We start from the raw sequence: 23798 nt of genomic DNA on the forward strand, positions 1-23798 counted from the left end.
AAATTGTTTCTGAACGCACAGAAATGAAATAGGCCTTATGAATTTTAAGGTTCACAAAGATTTCTCTTTAAAAAGTCTCAGAACTGACCAGTCATAAACAAAAGAATATACAGCCAAGTTTTATGAGAGACAAAAACTGTAACAGATACTGAAGGATACACTACTCCAAAGAAGAGGAAACATGGGAAAAGAATAGTGCCAAACAATATTTTTATTGTTCACTGAAAAATACAGGTCTGGAAAGAGTCTATTGCATTGTGTATTGAATGCAAGGCCTGTTATTACAAGGATACATGACATAACAGCATAACTTATATAAAATGATACATATTGCATACTTATATAAAACAATACATACAGTACCCAGCTCTCTAAACACTAGAATTTAATAGAAGTAAAGCCTTTTATTAAGTGAGAACTGTAAACACTGCAATCATAAACAAAATGCTGCAAGCAAAGCACTTTAAAATTGTTTTGCTGCGATACCTACTTTGTCCACCCGGAGTCAGGAACAGCAGGGCCTAAGAAACAGCTGGCCAACGGAAGCCAGTGCCTTCAAGGAGCTCTTCCTGGGGAGCAGGCTGCTGCCGCCCAAGACAGGCTGCCCCCCTGGCCTTCCTGGAGCCCTCAGGCCCATGAAGACTGCTAATCCCTGTCTTGGGGCTACTGGGAGGTGACTACTAAGTGGCAGGAGTAGCAGCTAAGAGGAAGCTTCTGTCACGACTGCAGATACTGCACCAACTCTAAGGATAAGAACACCTAATATTTTTGATGTGAAATCTACCACTCTCCGCAAACACTGAAATGTGATTTAAAATAGAAAATTCACATTGAGAACAAAAGCCATTTTCTAGGCAATCTGCCATTATCATCATTTCTTCCTTTCAGCCATGTTTTCATTAGAGGCTCTAACAGAAGCTGCTACTATGGTACGACCAGCCAAGCAGGCCCAGGATTGAGGTAACAAAACTTCTCCAGTTACCACTACTAGCTTACATGAATAAAAAATGAATAAAAATTAGAGAGCAATAAAACCAATTTCTATTAATCACATGGCAAAATATTCCAGCACTGCAATAATATTCATATTCCAAGGTCAACTTGAACGATACCCACATTTCCTTCCAAACTGAGAAAGCTTTGTGTGGAGGAGAACATAAAATATCACCACCACCTCCTCCTCTCCAAATACTATCAGGGCTCAGAAGGCTCATCATAGATAACAAATGTTTAAAGAAAAATAAAAAGGCACCTCAATATATACACAGCAACAGAGGAATACTATCGTCTCCTCTCCTTCCCAGTATCCCTGGCATCAGGCAAATCAGGGCTATTTATCACAACATTGCCTAGCTGACTATGGCAATGCTCAGTTTTTAAGAGAAATCAGGATTACAAAGTTCCCTTATTCACAGGGAATCAAAGATTATTAAATAATTTCCTTAGACAAGAGTCTTACCATCAAAGAAAAATTTCCTCTAGCCTGAGAAGTTTTTATAAGTGAGACTGTACCATATCCCAGATTCTTTACTTAATATTAAACTATTAAAGCACAGAGGATATCCTCAGAGGGCAGGAACGAGTAATATTAATATTCTCGGATTTTTCAATACATTACAGATCAAATATCTTATCAGACTGTCCATTTAAGAGATTTGTAAGTCAAAAGTAATAACCAACTATATATTTTTCTTATTCTGTTCACCAAAGAACACCACATTCCTAAAGGAATAAAGCCCAGCTCAGTGGGCATCCTGTTTCCCTCAACTCTGCACAGTAAATTTCACTACTCAGTCTCTGTGTCCTTGACTCTTCCTGTGGCTCTGTTAGTCTAAGGAAAACCTTGTACAGAGGTGGAAACCTGCAAATTCCAGTGGAAACACTGGTATTAGTGCTGTGAGGTAAACTTTAGGGGAATAACTATAATTGCTACGGGACTGTTTACAGTCTTGCTAGAAATCCTATTTCTCTTGAATCCCTAGATTGACAAATTCTAGCAATTAAAACATGGGGGGAGATTTCACGGCTAAAGACCTAGTTCAAGTGAAAGGTTTGGCTCCTGGAATGACGTGTGGCTAGCCCAAAATACTGGCCACATTTCAATTTTAAACATGTTCATCATTCTTCCCCACAGTACCGTCCAATTCTTCCATCTGTCACGGCACTGGCGAGGCTCCCTCTCACTGCTGCTCCTATCTCTCTTGGGTGTTCTACTGCACATATGGGATCCATTGAGCTGATCACTTTAATGTGTAGGAAATTTTCATTTCACACCATCCGCTCCCTAAAAACCATCAACTGGGAACAATTTCTAGTTCGTAAAGGCACAATTCACTGGCATTTCCCCTTAATAAAGGAAATTAAAAGGGCTGCTTAGAAGCTGAACAAACACCTTGGGTATTCCTATAAAGGGAAAGTTCTATCTGCTACTAAAAACTGGAAGAGACATTTGCTACCTCTAAAGATTATATGAATTTTGTAAAAGCATGGATTTGGCAGTTTAGGACACATTTCCAATTTTATACTACATCACTTGGTGGGGAGGAGGAAGTGCTGGCAGTATCACAGGAGCAAATTAAAAGTGTCAACATCACTCTACTGGCTTGTTTGCCTCGTGCTCTTGAACTTTCACCAGCTCTAGTGAAGCCTGTCCCAGGGTACATCACTCAGCAACCTGCAGAACTACTCAGAGATAGTATAACGGGCTTCACCCCAACTAGCCCAACCACCAGCACTCTGCTGGTAAACACTGCCTTGGGGCACAGCTCGAGAAAAGCCTTAAACCCAGGAAAGACTTACAGAAGTTGCACCAAAATTCTTGGTTTCTAATACCTTCCCAGAAATCAGAAAATAATTGATTCTTAGGTAAAGAAACTGAACCTTCCCTCACAATGTAATGCCTCAAAAAGCAAAATCCAGATTGTAAAAACTACAGAAAAAAACACAGCTTGTGAATCACTAGCTTACTTTGGCTAGATTATCATAGTAAGTCAGTGCGATTTACTATTGCATTTAGAAGCACAACCTACCATGTTCTCATACATTTAGGGAACTAGTAAAGAACATGAAAAGTTCACGGGGGTGAGAGCCCTTTAGCGTTTTGTGACTTCACAGCTTAAAAAGACAAAGGCTGAGCAGGATTTGACATTCAGAGATTTACCTGCTCAGCACAAGTTGAGAGACGGCTAAACATCAGACTTTTATTCATTTATGGTATTCTCAGAAAGTTCCTATTTAGACACTGATGATTCACAATCTGGCTGCACATCAGGGTCATCTGGGAAAAGCTTTTAAAAATGACCAAAAGCCCAGACCAATTATATGTGGAGGGTGGAGCCCATATATCAATATTCTTTATGTTTCCCCAGGGGATTCGATTCTAATGTGTAGCCAGGACGTGGACATCCACTGATATATCCTTCCAGAGAGCTGTTGCATGAAGTCACATTTTATCTAGGGGGTTTTGTTTCATCTAAATACCACCAGGAAAAGGAATTTTTAGAAAAAGGCACAACTGTGCTTCCTCTAAAGACGCAGCTTACTGTGTGGCAGGTGCTGGTGCTCAGAGGTTATCTGGAACGCTGGTTGAAAAGGAGGAAGTCCTTGTCTTGGCAGAGGAGGCACAGTTTCAGGCTTCGGCAGCTGCCTCCAGCAACAAAGAACGCCCAGATGCCCATGAGTACCACAATTATATATGTTGACACCAAATTTATTCCGTAATGAGGACTTATGAAAGTCTGCAAAAGGAAAATAAAGCAGCTTGGGTAATAAGAGCAAGCTTATTAAACATGCAGAGTAACCAAAGAGAGAGGAAAATCTAGGATACTTTCAACAGCTGGGGTGCGTTTCAACAAACATGATGTATGTCGTGTATGTGGAGCACCACACAGACGGACAGAACTAACCTCGCCGACAGAAATTAACCCACAGATGTGTGCTTTACTATATTCAAATGGCAAACCTAGAGGGTAATTAGAAGTCAGCATCTAATGGAAAACCCAAGAGAAGACACATGTTATATATTCTGGGCACAGTTTATAATAATTTCTGTGTTAACCAGCTCTTAATATTTGCAAGAAAGTAGGACACATCCACGTTGCTGTAGTACGGATCCTTAGAATTTGAGGGAACAAGAGGGCACAGGATCTCTTTTGCAGCTATGCAATTGCTGAGGGCTCCAAAAGTTTATTTAAAAAACACTGACGGAATGCCAAGAGGTACTGTGTTACCCAACAGTGAAGACCAAAGTATCTACCTGATGGAGCTTATATGCTAGTAAGAGAGGCAAGTAATGAATGAAGAAACAAATAAATAATACACATTGTGATGCATGCTAGACAGAATAATTATAATTGTGATGGTGCTAGGATAAGTAAGAACAAGGAGGTCAACTTGGGGAGGCCCTGAGGAAGTGGCACATAAAGTGAGACATACAGTTGGGAGAAGAGCCAGCCTCAGTGTAGACTGAGGGAGGGAACGACAGTAGAGCAAAGAGTCTGGGGCAGATGAGAAGCTGAGAATAGTGCTATGAATGATATGTAGGAATGGAGGGGTGACACATGAGATGAGGTCAGAGAAGAAGGCAGGGACCAGCTATGTAGCCTGTTGGTATACATTTTTCCTCAGTGCAATGGAGGATCACAGAACAGGTTTACACAGAGGAGCTGAATGACTTGGCTTAGATGTTTAAGAAAGCAGAGAATGGATTAAAGGAGGCCATCATGAAAGTTGGGAGACTCCTTAGGAAGATTTGGCACTGGCTGATGGAATCAGGGTGGTGGCAGTAGAGATGGAGAGAGGGGGCATTATGAATGGACAGGACTTGCTGATGGATGGAATGTGAGGGAAAGGGGGAGGCCAAAATGACTTCCATGTTTCTGGCTTTTGGCAAATGATATGCTATTTAATTTGATGACAAAGACTTGAGGAAGTCCAAGCTTGAAAGACTAGGGGAAAGACCTTGCTTGAAATGATTGGTGAGAATCAAGTCCAATGAGGACATGCTAAGAGCAAAATGCCTGTGAGATTTCAAAGGACAGAATGTCAGGTAAGCATTAGGTATATGAGCATGGGGCTCAAGGAGAGGCCTGGGCTAGAAAGAGGAATACAAAAGCACAGTCTACAGACAGCATTTATTTAAAAAAAAATTAATATATTTTTTATTTTACTATTATCTTTTAGAGCTCTCTCTAAAAAAGAGAGAGAGAGAGTGTGTGTGTGTGTGTGTGTGTGTGTGTGTGAGAGAGAGAGAGAGAGAGAAAGACAGAGAGGGAGAGACAGACAGAGAGAGCGCACACATCTTAGGCAGGCTTCTTACCCAGTGGAGAGCCTGATATGGGGCTCAATTCCATGACCCTGTAATCATGACCTGAGCTTAAATCAAGAGTCGGACACTCAACTGACTGAGACATCCAGGCACCCCCCACAGACGGTATTTAAAGCCATGGCTCTACCCAGGGAGCTACTATAGAAGAAGGGAAAGAAGTCAAGACCAAGCCCTGAGAACACTTATAAACTGGTATTTAGTATTACAGGAGCAAATTAAAAGTGTCAACACCTTTCTATTGGCTTGACTCTTATTGAAAAAGAGTCAGCAAAGGAGTCTGAGAAGAGCAAACAGTGAAGTAAAAGGAAAATAAGGACAGTGTGATGTAACAGTCAAAAGAGGAAAATTTTCACAGAGAGGGCAGTCAACTCTTTTCAAGGCTGCTGAGATGAAAAAAAACCAAAACCCACCAATGTCCATTAGATTTAGAGAAATCGAAGTCTTTTTTGACCTTGACAAGTGCAATCTCAGAAGGGTGGTTGAGGAGCACCTGGATGGCTCAGCCTGTTAAGGCCAACTCTTAATTTTGGCTCAGGTCATGATCTCATAGTTTGTGAGTTCAAGCCCAGCATCAGGCTCTGTGCTGTAAGCTCCTTACTGCTTCGGATCCTCTGCTGTAAGCAAGCTCCTTTACCGCTTCGGATCCTCTGTCTCTCTCTGCTCCTCCCCTACTTGTGCTTACTCTCTCAAAAATAAATAAATGTTTTTAAAACATTTTTTTTCAAAGAAGAAGGTGGTTGAGCAGAAGCCACACTGGATTAGAAGTAGGAGAGGTGAAGAAGTGGAGACAAAATGAGTGGACATAACTCTCAGAAATTTTGCTGGGTTGTGAAACAGAAAAAAAAAAAGGAGTGATGGCTAGAAGGGGGAAAGGCAAGAGTAGAAAGAGGTTTTTTTTTTTTTTAGAAAGATATGTCTATAATGGGGACGCTTGGGTGGCTCAGTTGGTTGAGTGTCAGACTCTTGATTTTAGCTCAGGTCAGGATTCCAGAATCATGGGATGGAACCCTGCATCAGGCCCAGTGCTAAGGGTAGAGCGTACTTAAGATTCTCTGTCTCTCTCTTTTTCTCTCTCTCACTCTTCTGCTGCCCCACTGCCGGGCTTGTGCTCTCAAAAAAGAAAGAAAGAAAGAAAGGAAAGAAAGGAAAGAAAGAAAGAAAGGAAAGAAAGGAAAGAAAGGAAGAGGGGAAGAAAGGAAGAAAGGAAGAAAGGAAGAAAGAAAGAAAGAAAGAAAGAAAGAAAGAAAGAAAGAAAGAAAGAAAAGAAAAAGAAAAAAGGTATGTCTATGTATTGATAAAAAGAGGGAAAAGCTGGTGGTGTGGGATAGAAGGCACCATCAGAGGAGTGAAGTCCTTAAAGGAGAGAACTGGATCTAGCACCCAGGAGGCAGGAATGGCCTTTGGAGAAGGCAGGCTACTTCCTTTACTGGGCCAGGGTAAGGTAGGGAGATGGGTTCCCAACTAACCTAGCACTCGTACATACCAAAGAAGAGGAGCTGGTAGGGTCAGCTTGTCACCAAACATCTTTGCCTATCAGGGGCTTCAGGGGGAGCGCCTTCATGGCTCCTCACTGTCCTTACCCTCACTGTACCTGCACATGCTCCTACCTATCAGCTCTGGCCAGGAAAATGGGCTGACTTCGCAGGTAGTTACTTATGCAGAAAAAGTGCTTTTCTCAAGAGGCATTTGTGGGTATGGCAGGCATTGAGCTTTTTCTAGATTCTTCAGAATAATTCTTTACCTCAAATCCACTGGATTTTAATTTATTTTACAGGGTGCTAAACTCTTCTATTTCTCTTTAGTTTCTTTAAAATTTTTTTCTCTTTTAAACAATTACAAAAGCAGTATGTGACTGTTGCAGAAAATTAGAATACACAAATGAGTAAAAAAAAAACAAATTCTAAAACCTGAAATTCAGGTTAATATTTATTGAACAGAACACAAAAACTGAAAACCATAAAGAAAAATTGATTAAACTACATCAAAATGAGGAACTTTCGCTCATAAAAAGGACAACAGTAAGAGAATGTAAAGATAAACCATAGTGTAGGAGAAGTTATTTACGGCATGTAAAACTGACAAAGACTTTTTCTTAGAGAAAATAGAAAGAACTCCTAAAAATCAAAAATACAACCCAGTAGGATTTATAGGCAGAACATCTGAACAGCCACTTCACAACAGAATTATCCAAGGGCACCTGGGTGACTTGGTTGAGTGTCTGACTTGATTTCGGCTCAGGCCATAACTTCACGGTTTGTGGGATCGAGCCCTGAGTTGGGCTCTGCGCTGACAGTACAGAGTCTGCATGGGATTCTCTACCTCCTTCTCACTCTCCCCCTCCCCCACTCAAATATGCATGCATGTTCTTTCTCTTGCCCTGGTATTACTCAAATGGCCAATAAATATGTGAAGAAATGCTTAATCTCATTAATCATTAGGGATAATGTAATTAAGACCATAATGTGATAGTACCACATACCCAGTGGGATCAGGAACCAGAGAGTGCCATACTAACTACTGGTGAGAAGCACTCACAAATTAATGGGGATGTAAGTCAATACAATTACTCTGAAAAACTGAATGGTATGAACAGTTGACACGTGTACACCCCATGATGGGCAATTCCTCTCCTAGCGCAGAGTTCCTGGGCCAGAAACTAGGAAGCTGGGTAATGTCATTTTCACCTCTCCTGTGCATGCGATACATGTGCAGGAGCACCACACTGATACACCCCAGTAACTAAGCAGCGCCACCTAGTTGAGAACACTAGGGGTTCTCCAAACCCTGCCCAGCTGCGCCTTCCAAGCACATGCCCTAGAGGACCACCACAAGTCTCACCACTGCTTAGTGTATGGACTATAGAGGGCTTCATAGTTTGAGTTCTCAGGGAAACTGGATATAACTTCATTCAGGGTTCATTCTGTTTGCAGGTTCATCTATTCTCTCTCTCTCTCTCTTTTTGGCGTTAGTTTAAATTCTTTTTTCTCCTTTTCTTTTTCTTGGATAAACAGAAAATTTTATTTTTATTTATTTTTAATTTTTAAAATTCTTTTTACTATGTTTTTTTCTAAATTTTTAAACTATTTCATTTTATTCTATTTTGTTGTATACATTTTTTTATTTTCTTACTTTTTCTTACATTTTTTTCCTTTTCTTTCCCTTTTTCTCAATTCTATCAAGCTTCTTTCAACAACCAGACCAAAATACACCTAAGATTTAGCTTCCCTTATTTGATTTTTTGTTGCTTTTAATTTTTTAATTTTAAATTTAAATTTAATTTTATATTTTTTTTCCTTCTCCAAAGAGACATAACAAAGAAATTCACCCCAAAAGAAAGAACAGGAAGCAATGACAGCCAGGGGCTTAATAAACACAGATATAAGCAAAATGTCTGAACTAGAATTTAGAATCATGATAATAAGAGTATCAGCTGGGGATGAAAAAAGTATAGAATCCCTTTCTGTGGAGATAAAAGGTGGAAAACCCAGCCAGGACAAAATTAAAAATGCTATAACTGAGATACAATCTCAAATAGATGCCATGGCAGCAAGGATGGACAAAGCAGAGCAGTGAATCAGTGACACAGGAGATAAAATTATGGAGAATAACAAAGCAGAAAAAAAGAGGGAAACTAATGGAAAAGAGCACAATACAAGAGTTAGAGGACTGAGTGACTTATTAAAAAGGAGTAACATCTGAATCATAGGAGTCCTAGAAGATGAGAGAGAAAAAAGGGGTATGAGGTTTATGTGAACAAATCATAGCAGAAAACTTTCCTAATCTGGGGAGGGACACAGATATCAAAATCCAAGAAGCACAGAGAACTCTTATTAAATTCAACAAAAACCAACCATCAACAAGGCATATTATAGTCAAATTCACAAAACACTCAGGCAAGGAAAGAATTATGAAAGCAGCAAGGAGGAAAAGATCCTTAACCTAAAAGGGAAGACAGATCAGGTTCAATCCCACAGAAACTTGGGAGGCCAGAAAGGAGTGGCAGGATATATTCAATGTGCTGAATTAGAAATAAATGCAGCCAAGAATTCTTTATCCAGCAAGGCTGTCATTCAAAATAGAAGGAGAGAGAAAGAGTTTCCCAGACCAACAAAAAATAAAGGAGTTTGTGATCACTAAAGCAGCCCTGCAAGAAATTTTAAGGGGGACTCTGTGAGGGAGGCCGAAAAGACAAAACAAAACAAGAAAGACCAAAAGCAACAAAGACTAGTAAGGACGAGAGAACACCACCAGAAACTCCAACTCTACACATGCCATAATGGCAATAAATTCTTATCTTTCAGTATTCACTCTAAATGTCACTGGACTAAACCAATCAAAAGACACAGGGTATCAGAATGGATAAGAAAACAAGATCCATCTATATGCTGTTTAGAAGAGACCCATTTTAGACCTAAAGACACCTTCAGATTGAAAGTAAGGGGATAGAGAACCATCTATCATGCTAACGGTCACCAAAAGAAAGCCGAGGTAGCCATACTTATATCAGACAAACGAGATTTTAAAATAAAGACTGCAACAAGAGATGAAGAAGGGCATTATATCATAATTAATGGGTTTCTCCACCAAGAAGATCTAACAATTGTAAACATTTATGCCCTCAACATGAAAGCACCAAATTTATAAATCAATTAATCACAAACATTAAGAAACTCATTGATAATACCATAATAGTAGGGGACTTCAACACCCCACTTACACCAATGGGCAGATCATCTAAACAGAAAATCAAGAAGGAAACAATGGCTTTGAATGACACACTGGACCAGATGAATTTTGCAGATATATTCAGAACATTTCATCCTGAAGTAGAACACACATTCTTCTCCAGTGTACATGGAACAATCTCCAGAACAGATCACATACTGGGACACAAAACAGGCCTCAATAAGTACACAGAGACTGAGATCATACCATGAGTATTTTCACAGTATGACAGGAGTTGCAGGATAAAATCAATGCAAGAAATTGATTGCATTTCTATACACCAATAATGAAGAAGCGGAAAGAGAAATCAAGGGATCAATCCCATTTACAACTGCAACAAAAACCATAAAATATCTAGGAATAAACCTAATCAAAACGGTGAAAAACCTATACACTGAAAACTATAGAAAGCTTATGAAAGAAACTGAAGACACAAACAAATGGAAAAACATCCCATGCTCATGGATTGGGAGAACAATTATTGTTAAAATGTCAATTCCACCCAAGGCAATCTACATGTTCACTGCAGTCTGTATCAAAATACCACCAGCATTCTTCACAGAGCTAGAACAAACAATCCTAAAATTTGTATGGAATCAGAAAAGACCCCAAATAGCCAAAGCAATCTTGAAAAAGAAAACTGAAGTTGGCGTTATCACAATTCCAGACTTCAAGCTGTATTACAAAGCTGTAATTATCAAGACACTATGGTACTGGCACAAACACAGACACTCAGGTCAGTTGAACAGAACAGAGAACCCAGAAATGGACCCACAAACATATGGCCAACTCATCTTTGATAAAGCAAGAAAGAATATCCAATGGAATAAACACAGTCTCTTAAGCAAATGGTGCTGGGAAAATTGAACAGCGACAGGCAGAAAAATGAACCTGGACCACTTTCTTACACCATACACAAATATAAACTCAAACTGGATGAAAGATCTAAACTTAAGACAGGAAGCCATCAAAATCCTAGAGGAGAGGGGCGCCTGGGTGGCTCAATTGGTTAAGCGTCTGACTTCGGCTCAGGTCATGATCTTACAGTTCGTGGGTTCGAACCCCGTGTCGGGCTCTGTGCTGACAGCTAGCTCAGAGCCTGAAGCCTGTTTCGGATTCTGTCTCCCCCTCTCTCTTTGACTCTCCCCTGCTCATGCTGTCTCTCCTTCTCTCGCAGAAATAAATAAAACATTAAAAAAATTGTTTTAAATAGATTTTTAAAAATTAAAAAAATTAAAAAAAACCAAAATCCTAGAGGAGAAAGCAGCAAAAAACTCTGACCTCAGCTGCAGCAACTTCTTACTCAACATGTCTCTGGAGGCAAGGGAAACAAAAGCAAAAATGAACTCATGGGACCTCATCATGATAAAAAGCTTCTGCATGTCAAAGGAAACAATCAACAAAACTAAAAGGCAATTGATGGAATTGGAAAAGATATTTGCAAATGACAGATAAAGGGTTAGCATTCAAAACCTATAAAGAACTCAACAAACTCAACACCCAAAAAACAAATAATCCCAGTGAAGAAATGTGCAGAAGACATGAACGCTTTTTCCAAAGAACAGACACTTTCAAAAGAAGACACCCAGATGGCTAATAGACACATGAAAAAATGTTCAACATCACTCATCATGAGGGAAATACAAATCAAAACCACAGTGAGATACCACCTCACACCTGCCAGAATTGATGAAATTTAACAACTCAGGCAACACGAGATGTTGGCAAGTACACGGAGAAAGAGGAACCCTTTTGCACTGCTGGTGGGAATGCAAGCTGGTGCACTTTAGAAAATAGGTTCTAGAAAATAGTATGGACATTCCCCCCAAAATTAAAAATAGAACTATCCTATGACACAGCAACTGCACTACCAGGTATTTATCCAATGGGTGTAGGTGTGTTGTTTTGAATATTTACAGCAGTGCTATCAACAATAGCCAAAGTATGGAAAGAGCCCAAATATCCATCGACTGATGAATGGATAAAGATGTGATATGTGTGTGGAGCATATGATGCGCATGTGCCCGCACACACACACACACACATACATACACACACACATACAATGGAATGTTACTTGGCAATCAAAAAGGGCGAAATCTTGCCATCTGCAACAACATGGGTGAAACTAGAATGTACTATGCTAAACAAAATTAGTCACAGAAAGACAAATACCATATGACTTCACTCATATGTGGAATTTAAGATACAAAAGAGATGAACATAAGGGAAGGGAAGGAAAAATAATATAAAAAGAGGAAGGAGGACAAAACCTAAGAGACTCTTAAATACAGAGAACAGGGTTGCTAGAGGGGTTTGGGGTAGGGGGATGGGATACATGGGCAAGGGGCATTAAGGAGGACACTTGTTGGGATGACCACTGGGTGTTATATGTATCACTGGATTCTAGTCCTGAAATCATTATTGCACTGTATGCTAACTAGCTTGGATATAAATTAAAAAATAATAAGTGAATAAATAAATCAATAAATAACTATATTAAATAAAACAATGTTATCTGAGGGTAAGTGTTATAACACAGCTATGAATAAGGGCCAATGCTGAGTGTGGAATATGCACCTTTTCCAAGGAGGCTTCACATGGACTGAGAACTCTTCCAAAACGACTTAGGTTAGGGGGAGAGGAGTCACTGCAGGTAAAACAGCATGAACAAGGTACATCTTCTAGGTAGCCACAGTAGATCAATTTAGATGGAGCATATGAGGTGAACTGTGGGTAGCGGAAGGAGGTTAAGTTTTATACCTGTAAGGCTGATAAGCGGCTTATGTCAAACAATGAAGTCTGGGTTTTATTCCACAGACATCTACTACAGCTGATCATTTTCTCCTTAATACATCTGGCTTCCAGGACACCTGGCTCCTTGTTTTCTTCCAACCTCACTAGTGGCTCTTTCTTGGTCTCCTTTGGTGGCTCCTTCTCCTTGCCCAGTCTCAGTGTGGGAGGGTCCTAGAGCTCAGTCTTTGGATTTCTGGACTGGAATTCTCTCCCAAACTCCAGACTTTCTCATCCAACTGCCTAATGGATATTTTCACTAAGATGTCCAACAGGCACCTCTATTACATTTGCGATGTGTCTAGATGAACTCCTGATCTCCCCTCACAAGTTTCCCCAGCCCAGGGGATGGTAACTCCATCCTTCTAACTGTCCAGGCCCAAACCCTGGAGACATCCTTGGCTCCTCTTCTTTCATTCTATGCCTTATACAATCTTCCAGGAAATACTGTTGGCTCTACTTCCAAAAAAGTGTCCTCAATCTGATCATTTCTCATTATATCCACTGCTATTTCACCCAAGTTATCACCATCCCTGCTACAGTTCACTCTTAACACAGCCAAGTGATCTTTTAAAAATGTGAGTCAGATCATGGCCCTAACATCCTACAAGGACTCCCATTTCACTGAGAACAAATGTCCGGGCCTTGCAAGATCTATATGTGGTTTTCACTTCTAACCTCTACTTATGTCCCCACCTTCAACTCTGTAACAGTATCTCCTACTAACTTTCCTCTGGCTCACTCTGTTCTGGCCACCCTCACTTCCAAAAATATGCCACACAAGTCCTCTGCTCTTCGACTTTGCCTATGGTTGTGCAGCCCAGGATGCTCTTCCCCAAACAGCACAGGACCAGTTTACTTCACTTCTTTGCTTCAATGTCACCTTCACAACGAAGCCTGCTCTGACCACCTAATTAAAAAATTTGACATCTCCTGCCTCCCCACACTGTGGATTCCTTTTAACCCTGCTCTACTTTCCACAGCACCTATAAAATTTCTTATTTATTAGGCCTGCTGCTTGCTGCCTCTCTTTCCCCACTAAACTGTGAAAACAGGGATCTTTGTTTTGTTCACTAAACTGTTTTGTTTACCTAAAACAGTGCCTGGAACATAGAAGGTACTCAGTAAATACTTGTCAAATGAATGAATTAGCCAAATGGATCCATGAAAAGGACGTTTGCTTTTTCATGTAATTTCCTTTCTGATTATAAAAGTGTACATTGTAGAAAATTTGGAACATGCCAAAATCTATTAAAATAAAAAATCCACTCAGAGATAAAAATACTGTTATTATTTTAATGCTTTCTCTTTCTAGTCTTTTTTCAATGAATATTTGGCTTCATATAGTTGCCATCACACTAACTTAAGTATGCTGCACCACTGAAAGGTTTTAGTAAGGGAAAGCAATGAGACTGCATTTTTATCTATTTATCAAATAATCTCTATGCCTATAACTGGGGGCCTGAATTCATGACCCGAGATCAAGAGTCCCATGCTTTCACAACTAAACCGGCCAGGCGCCCCTGCAAGACTGCATTTTAGATGGATCAGAGATTAAGGAGACTAGTATGAGGAAACCTGATATAAATTCTAAGTGGATTGAGATGAGAGAAACATGACGTAGGACACCACCAGAAAGAACCTTTCTAATACTTAAAGGTGAGAAATGAAAAGGGTCTGGACACGGCAGTGGTGGGGATAAATGTATGACAAAGTCAGACCCCCCCAAAGCATTAAATAGTTCTTAAAAAAATATATCCAATCAAGCTTTCTTTTTAAATTTTATTTATTTAGAAAACTGGCATAATAATTACAATTCCAGTGAGGAGGGAATAAAATGGGTACTCTTGTTATTGATCAGAATGAGTAGAAATGGTACAAACCTTATGGAGAGGAATTTAGCAATTTATATCAAGGCCTTTAAAAATATTCATACCATTTAACTTCATATTTTCATTCCTTGGAGTCTAATCATATTGAAAAAATTTCACGTACAAAGATGTTCAAGACAGCATTGTAAGGAACAAAAGTAGAAATAGATGATTTGATCAATCAGTTAAGCAAACTGTAATATAATTTCTATGTAATGACATAAGGCTATTAAAATGTATATATGAAAAGGATTTCTAATAACATGGTAATTGTTTAAGCTATGTTACATAATATAAGCATAATCCAAGGCTATATCAGGTTTGACTATACCCATAAAAGAAAGATATGTAGAAAAAAAATCTTTAATGAAATCAATGAACAAATTAATAGTGGGTTTTTTTCTGTAGAAAGACTTAGCTGATTTATTTATCTATCTACTGTGCACTCATTAAACAGTTTTTGTGAATGTCTTCATTTTCCCATGAGCATGTATTTCATTTAGAGTAGAATCTACCATTTTAGATATGTCAACTTATGATCCAAAAAACACTGTGAGCATGGTGACAATCAATACTCACCAGGGCTGACACCAGCAGATGGGTCAGAAGAACAACAAGAAGGGCAGACCACTTTTTCTTCTCACAGCCATCAAAAAATATGATGCCCCAGAACACGTGCAGCAATATGATAACCAGCGTCATGAAAGCTGAAAGACAGCTAACAATTAGTGTCCAGTCATACAGACAACGGACAACTCTAATATATGTGCACAAAGTGACATACACAAGAATATTTATATCAGCATTGTTTATAATAACAAAACATTTCCATCATTATCAGAATGGATACCTTGTGGTGTATTCACACAATGGAATACTGTATGATTCATGACATAAATGATCTCAATAATATAATGTTAGTGGGGAGAAAAGTATATTGTGGGACAACACCTACTATTTATACAAAGTTAAAAACATCCAAAAACTATATTAAAAGGACATAACTGTTGTATATTAAAAGGATATAACTGTTGTGGTTGGAAGAAGGCAAGTTTTTATCTTTTTTTAATTTTTTAATTTTTTTAATTTTAATTTTAATTTAATTTTTTTACAAATAGTTTATTGTCAAGTTGGTTTCCATATAACACCCAGTGCTCATCCCCACGAGTGCCCTCCTCCATGCCCATCCCCCCTCCCCCCTACATCCATCAGTTCTCAGTTTTTGTCAGCATTCAAGAGTCTCTAATGGTTTGCCTCTCTCCCTTTCCCCCACCATTTCCCCCCTTCTTCTCCCCCTTGGTCCTCCGTTAAGTTCCTCCTAATCCTCCTATACGTGCAAACATATGATATTTGTCCTTCTCTGCCTGACTTATTTCACTCAGAATAACACCCTCAAGGTCCATCCATGTTGCTACACATGGCCAGATTTCATTCTTTCTCATTGCCATGGAGTATTCCATGGTATAGATAAACCACATCTTCTTGATCCATTCGTCCGTGGATGGACACTTAGGCTCTTTCCATGTTTTGGCTATTGTTGAGAGTGCTGCTATGAACATTGGGGTACATGTGCTCCTATGCATCAGCATTTCTGTATCCCTTGGGTAAATTCCTAGTAGTGCTATTGCTGGGTCATAGGGGAGTTCTATTGTTAATTTTTTGAGGAACCTCCACACTGTTTTCCAGAGGGGCTGAACCAGTTTACATTCCCACCAACAGTGCAAGAGGGTGCCTGTTTCTCCACATCCACGCCAGCATCTCGTGTTCTCTGATTTGCTCATTTTAGCCACTCTGACTGGTGTGAGGTGGTATCTCGGTGTTGTTTTGATTTGTATTTCCCTGATGAGGAGGGATGCTGAGCATCGTTTCATGTGTCTGTTGGCCATCTGGATGTCCTCTTTGGAGAAGTGTCTGTTCATATCTTCTACCCATTTCTTTACTGGGTTGTTTGTTTTTGGGTGTGGAGTTTGGTGAGTTCCTTATAGATTCTGGATATCAACCCTTTATCTGATATGTCGTTTGCTACTATCTTTTCCCATTCCGTCGGTTGCCTATTAGTTTTGTGGGTTGTTTCCTTTGCTGTGCAGAAGCTTTTAATCTTGATGAGGCCCCAATCGTTTATTTTTGCTCTTGATTCCTTTGCTTTGGGGGATGTGTCAAGTAAGAGGCTGCTGCGGTGGAGGTCAAAGAGGTTGTTTCCTGCTTTCTCCTCTAGGGTGTTGATGGTTTCCTGTCTCACATTCAGGTCCTTTATCCATTTTGAGTTTATTTTTGTGTACGGTGTGAGAAATTGATCTAATTTCATTCTTCTGCATGTTGCTGTCCAGTTCTCCCAACACCATCTGTTAAAGAGGCTGTCTTTTTTCCACTGGATATTCTTTCCTGCTTTGTCAAATATCAGTTGGCTGTATACTTTTGGGTCCACTTCTGAGTTCTCAATTCTGTTCCATTGGTCTATGTGTCTGTTTTTGTGCCAATACCATACTGTCTTGATGATGACAGCTTTGTAGTAGAGGTTAAAGTCTGGGATGGTGATACCTCCCGTTTTGGTTTTATTTTTCAGTATTACTTTGGCTATTCGGGGTCTTTTGTGGTTCCATACAAATTTTAGGATAGTTTGCTCTAACTTTGAGAAGTATGCTGGGGCAATTTTGATTGGAATTGGGTTGAATGTGTAGATAGCTTTGGGTAGTAATGACATCTTAACTATATTTATTCTTCCTATCCATGAGCATGGAATGTTTTTCCATTTATTTGTGTCTTGGAAGAAGGCAAGTTTTTTTAACTAGTGACATCATTTAGTAAAATGATGGCAAATACTTGAAAGTAGAGGAGGGATTTTAAAATATATTACCTTTGGGATGATCACAGACTAAAACTCAAATGATGTAAGGTACTCTCCTGCTTAAAAAAACAGGTTTGATGGACTGATCCTGTGCCCAAAGTCAAGTCCAAACATCTCAGATTACCATCGAAGGCCTTCTACAATTTAGACCCAAATTAATACCCTTTACTAATCTTCAAATATAACCTAGATGGCTGAAAACTAGAATTCTTATACTCTACGTCTTTGTGTTTTTACTTATTTTTTTTAAACTTTAAATTTTTTTTGTCCCTTTTGCTTGAATACTCTACCCTCAATAACCCCCTGACATTTCACCACATCCAAATCTTACTTTTACTTAAGATCTACCTTGCTGTCATCTCCTTGGTGAATTCTTTAGGATACCTACTCTTCATTTTTAGAAAAACACTCAGCACATATTACTGAGCACCTGGATAGTCTGGCCTAAAGATTCTGTATCGGAGCTCAGGAGCCACACAATCCCGAGATGGAATGCCAGCTCCATAGTGTGGCTTTTGGCAAACTATTTAACCTTCCTCACCCTCTGTTTCCTGTCTTTCAGAAATGAGGCCAATAAAACCTCATAGGGCTGTCACAGGGAAGAACAGTGCTTTGTAAACCACAGCTTTTTAATAAATGATACTACTATGTGCTATAGCCTCCAGATTCAAAGATGAGCAGGGCAGAGCCTTTACTGAGTTGTACTGTCAGGTGGGAAGGCGAGGCAAAGCAGCGAGCAATTACCACATTTATCTAAGTTTCCTAGGTACTGGGCTACGTTCTACAGTACACTCTTCCTCACTCTTGTAGATTATTTCTTCCTTTGACCTGGTATTACTTTTACACTTACCTTCTTCCTCCCTTCCCACTTATTCAATGTCCATTATGGGCAGGCACTGCTCCAGGCACTGGAGCTATCACGGTATACAAAACACAATCTCGTGGGACTGTGCCTCATCCTTTCAGTTTACTGTTTTATTAGCACAGTATCCAAAGGGGATCTCTCAGACATTTGTTAAAACACTGCATATTCTTACCTGACTGCTTATTTATTCAGCTACATTGCTTCCTGGCTGGCTTCCATGTCATCGTAAGCCTTTACCCTAATGTGCTCTTTAGAATACTGCGATTCACTGTTTATTCCCTCTGCAACTGGTTCAAGGTCCAAGAGAAACGGAGACCTGAATATCCTGCCACGTACATGTAGCTAGAGGTACATACATACTATATTGATACTTTTCTCTAGCAAATAGAATTAATTCCAACCAGAGGATCTGCTAATAGTAACTCTAGGATATTATCTTTTCAGTAGTAAAACTTTCTTGTTTCATGTTCCTAACTATAAAATTCAAAAAGACCTTCAGTGAATCTAACCCTAAATTTGCTTTGTTCTAATATTCTCAAAAGTAGAAAAAAACTTCTCTAACTCAATCATAAAAATATCACAATTTGTTTAGAATACAGATTAATAAAAAAAAAAAACTATAATTTCTAGTGTTTTAGAACAACTCATCAGAAACCGGAACAATTCTAACAAATTTTGTACATCTGTTTGTGAAACTGTAGCTGCTAGTTTGATAATGAACTTCCTCTTCCAACAATCTTTTGAGTCAAATTCTCTTGGTAAAGAATGTTTTAGGCTAACCTATTTTTAAGCAAAATGTTTCAGTGTTATCTTTAAGAGGCTACATTTACTACTTGGCTCTTTTGTCCTTCCTGAACATATTCTAAATATTTCAGCACACGGTTCCATAAACATCCTTCTTTTCATGCTTGTCCCTCTCTCCCTTATTCCTGGTATCTACTGTTCTGTCCTTGCAAAGACAGCAGCCTAAAACAGCAACTGATTCTAATACTGGATCCTACCAGCACAGAAACTGCTATCCTCTGGCTTCCCCTGACAACTGCGGAGTATCTCTAACTACGCCAGAGAGAGGCAAAGGCTGCCGCTGGGTGGTGGCAGCAACAGGCAGAGGACTGTGCAAAGCCAAGGGTTAGCCTCATCTCCCTAGAGACAGAACATGATTACTAATGAGCTTCTGGCTTCCTTTTCCAAATAAGAAAAGAGTCTGGGGTGTCAAGGTGAAGTAAGGGACTGCCCTCCATCCCTCCTGGTTGCAGAAACTGGATTCTTGAGAGATCTCCAGTGACCTAGCCAAAATAGAAGTCAAGCCATAGAACTAAATATTTTTTGAAAATTCCTTTCCCATAAGAGTGATTTAACTTAAAATTTAGCTTTAAAAAAAAAACAGGACAGTCCTGTGACCTAGTTATAATAATACAGAAACATATAGGGGCCCCTGGGTGGCTCAGTTGGTTGAGCATCCAACTTTGGCTCAGGTCAGATCTCATGGTTCGTGGCTTCGAGCTCCGCATCAGGCTCTGTGCTGACAGCTCAGAGCCTGGAGACTGTTTCGGATTCTCTGCCCCTCTCCCACTCATGCTCTGTCTCTATCTCAAAAATAAACTATATAAAAAAAGAAATATATACATATATTGCTGATCAAATAACATTCTCCAAGATTAAAAAAAAAACATTTTGAATACTATCTTATATTACACAGCAGTAAGAAAGGTGTAGTGCTATCTCTTAATATCAAACAGATCACAGAAGAGATGTTCTGAAAGCAATCTGAATAACTACTGGTGTTTAAGTAGCATTTATCATTTCATATTTATGAAAATGCTTCTGAAGTATGTTAATGAACTGAACAGACTGCCAAAGATACGATTTTGTTTAAAGTCTCCCTAACAAATGTTAAAGAATGATGAAATCCTCTCTTCAGATTAGTTCATCAGAGTGGAGAGTCAGCACTGGGAAACTTCTTGGATGTTTTCTGAACTAATCCCTATGTGATGAAAAAGTAAATCCCATTGGGTCCACTTCAAATCCAGTCTAGAAGCTTACTTCATTAAAGCAGTCACTGTGGGAAAGTTTCTTCTCAAACTGAACCCAAATCTGCCTGCTAACTCAGTGATTCACAAATGAGGCAATTTTTCCCCAAGAGAGCATTTGTCAGTATCTGTAGACATTTTTGGTTGCCACAGCTGGGGAGGAGGTACTTTCGGCATTCAGTAGACAGAGGCCAGAGATGCTGTCGGACACCCTACAATACACAAGACAGCCCTCTATCTCCTGCCAACAAAGAATTACTGCCCCTAAATGTCAATAGCAACACTGAGAAACTCTGCTCCAACTGCTGCTTCTTGATCCTAGGAAAGCTTTTTGAAGAAGCATGAGTCAACTCTTTTATGTCCCATATGTAGCACATTTAAAAAAAATTGAAACTTTCTGTATTATTCAGCTATTGTCACAAAAATGCTGGATAACCAAGCCAAAAGTGATTGGCTACAGCTGCCCCAGGGAGCATGGGTGGCCTAAGGCAGTGCTCATGAGAACCTAGGGTACAACTCCCTAATGAGAAACCCATCCTCTGGCAGTGGGCCCTGAGTGTTGGCTCTCAGGATTCTACTGCTTTGTATTAATGCTGCATTGGCTTTATGACATTAACTAGGGCCTTTCCATGTTTGTCTCTGGACTGGAATAGTTTCAGCATCATCAGATTTACCTTTATTATTTTTAATGTTTATTTATTTATTTTGAAAGAGAGAGAGAGAGACAGAGAGAGAGAGAGCACATGAGCGCGCAGGGGAGGGGCAGGGAAAGAGACAGAGAGTCCCAAGCAGGCTTCACACTGTCACTGTGGAGCCCAACATAGGGCTCGAACTCACAAACCATGAGATCATGACCTGAGCCTAAATCAAGAGTCAGATGCTTAACCGACTGAGCCACCCAGGTACCCCAAGATTTACCTTTAAGTGTTTGCTCCAAGCCAGCTTTCAAACTGTTTATTCCTAATGCTATATATAAAGTAAAACCATGCACAAAAGAATTTGGATGGAGATTTAAAAGAAAGTTGTAGATAAGATGTGTAGTTGGACTGGATGTGAGTTATAAGCATAAAGGAAAAATTAGTAATGTGCCAAGGTTTTTGCCTGAGCAACAGAAGAATGGAAGGGCATCAACTGAGATGAAGAAGACTTCATAAGTACATCACTTTAAAGATGTTGTTGCATTGTTTTATGTCCTCCAGAATTACTGACGAGAAGTCAGCAGATTTTTCAAATTCTTGTTCCACTGACTATAAGAAAAAATCCCCCAAAGATGGAAAATCAACTTACCATATGAAACTAGGAATTCAATATCAAGATTGAAATATTTAAGGAAAGAGACACTTGGGTGGCTCAGTCCGTTAAGCATCTGACTTTGGCTCAGTTCACAATTTCGCCGTTCCTGAGTTCAAGCCCTGTGTCAGGCTCTGTGCTGACAGCTCAGAGACTAGAGCCTGCTTTGGATTCTGTGTCTCCCTCTTGCTCTCTGTCCCTGCCCCACTCACTTATGTAAATATTCAAGTAAATATTCAAAGTTAATATTTGACTAAAACTCTGTAAATCAAAATCTTTGTATATCAAAATATTCTTTGATATTCTGATGGAATAAAATACTTCTTCTTTGGTGAAGAACTTCAGAATAATGAAAAAGCTGATAAAATCAAAGAAATCTATCCCTTAAAATAAACCTCAAGGTTGATTAATTCCTTAGAAAAGAACCACAAAGATTTCCAAACATTTATGCATAAAATACAAGAAGTCTGGTTCCAGGAAATGTGTCTAAGACTTGCTCTGGTAATCTCACTGGAAAACCTCAGAGTACACCAATGAAACATATTACACTATGAATGATTCCTCCAGAAATTATGCAATGCAGCAGCCTTGATGTGAACATTCTAGTTCTCCTTAGAAGAACCGTGGAGAGGCAGGGGAGCAAACTGGCACAACTGATCCCAGCAGGGAGGAGCATCCTCAGCGATGAGAAGTAGGCACAGAACAGACCAGCAAATGCCAGGACTCCCAGGACACGCTCCCAACACAGCCATGGAGCTCAGAGGATCACGCTGAGTGGCTGAGAAAGGCCACACTGATCAATAAAGCTGAAAACATGCTATTTTTCCCCCTTTCAAACTTGTAAATAATGGATGCACTGGACAAAATATATGTTTCTACAGGACTGAATGAAAGAAGACACTATGCTGGGTGATATTCCAAAAATGTTACTTTTTTCCAGTGCAAATCATCTGTACAGAGTAATATCCTGCTCATCACTGCTATGATAAATATCTCAGGGAATTTCTCTGGGAAGAAAAAGAAACTAAACACAGAAACACCAAAAATTAAAGGCAGTAGTGGGTGAAGAAAATAAGGACTGATTAATATGGGGAGAAGAAGAAACAAGGCCTGAAGAAAAATGAGGTGCAGAAGCCATTAGACTGCCTGAGCTGCACAGGGGTCAGCAGGGGCTGCCCCTTGGCATGTGAGCAAAGAGACAGCAGAGTCTAAGAAGGTGGCCTGGAACATATCTGAAAGAGCCACCAAATCTCAGAGCCACAACCGGCCTGCACCACTCCTTCAGCCACACCGTGAAGCGGTCCCCGGAGCTGCCTGCCGGCACACTGCCTGAAGATGGCTGCCCGTGCTCTGCATACATGACAATGTATCACGAGCTACTCATCTCTGACAAGCCAAGGATATTCCAACAGTCTAATTTTCTGTTCTCTGTTATGTGGACAGCTTGAAGGAAAGACTATTATGCTACAGATATAATGAAAACATAATGAATATATTTGAGGGTGACATTGATGACATATTATAGCATAAGGAATATCCCAGCATCATAAGCAGTGGCACTTAGTTGTGATAATTGATTATAAGAAATTAATATTCTAATAAATTCAGAAAATAAGAATTACAGATTAATCTCCATTGTTAAAAAGTTTCTCTGTATCATTAATAGAGGTTGTATTTCTTCTACCACTTTGTAATTGGTAATATAGTTATTTGAGACAATACTGCTTACCAGGAGCTAAAAGCTTCTGCACAGCAAAGGAAACAACCCACAAAACTAATAGGCAACCAACGGATGGGAAAAGATAGTTGCAAATGACAAATCAGATAAAGGGTTAATATCCAGAATCTATAAGGAACTCACCAAACTCCACACCCAAAAAACAAAGAACCCAGTGAAGAAATGGGCAGAAGACATGAACAGACACTTCTCCAAAGAGGATATCCAGATGGCCAACAGACACATGAAACGATGCTCAGCATCCCTCCTCATCAGGGAAATACAAATCAAAACCACACTGAGATACCACCTCACGCCAGTCAGAGTGGCTAAAAT

At 39.6% G+C, this 23798-nt stretch overlaps 1 protein-coding gene across 6 annotated transcripts in view; it reads right to left on the reverse strand.

Moving 5' to 3' along the window:
• The window catches only part of APH1B (aph-1 homolog B, gamma-secretase subunit), an 85638-nt gene that overhangs the window by 42601 nt on the left and 19239 nt on the right, over positions 1-23798 (reverse strand). For 4 of the 6 annotated variants that reach the window (XM_039220221.1, XM_039220243.1, XM_039220226.1 and 1 more), the window contains exons 5-6: positions 15295-15422; positions 3543-3737 (exon numbers count right to left, since the gene is read on the reverse strand). In XM_039220221.1, coding sequence (XP_039076152.1) covers positions 3570-3737; positions 15295-15422 — 296 coding nt within the window. In that variant the 3' untranslated portion in view covers positions 3543-3569. Of the gene's footprint in view, positions 1-193; positions 3738-15294; positions 15423-23798 lie in introns of those variants that run through there. The other 2 variants (XM_039220251.1, XM_039220214.1) reach the window with 1 other exon arrangement.

This window comes from Hyaena hyaena, unplaced genomic scaffold, assembly GCF_003009895.1.
Source record: "Hyaena hyaena isolate Hyena2069 unplaced genomic scaffold, ASM300989v1 scaffold_15, whole genome shotgun sequence".
In the NCBI taxonomy this organism is placed as follows: domain Eukaryota; kingdom Metazoa; phylum Chordata; class Mammalia; order Carnivora; family Hyaenidae; genus Hyaena; species Hyaena hyaena.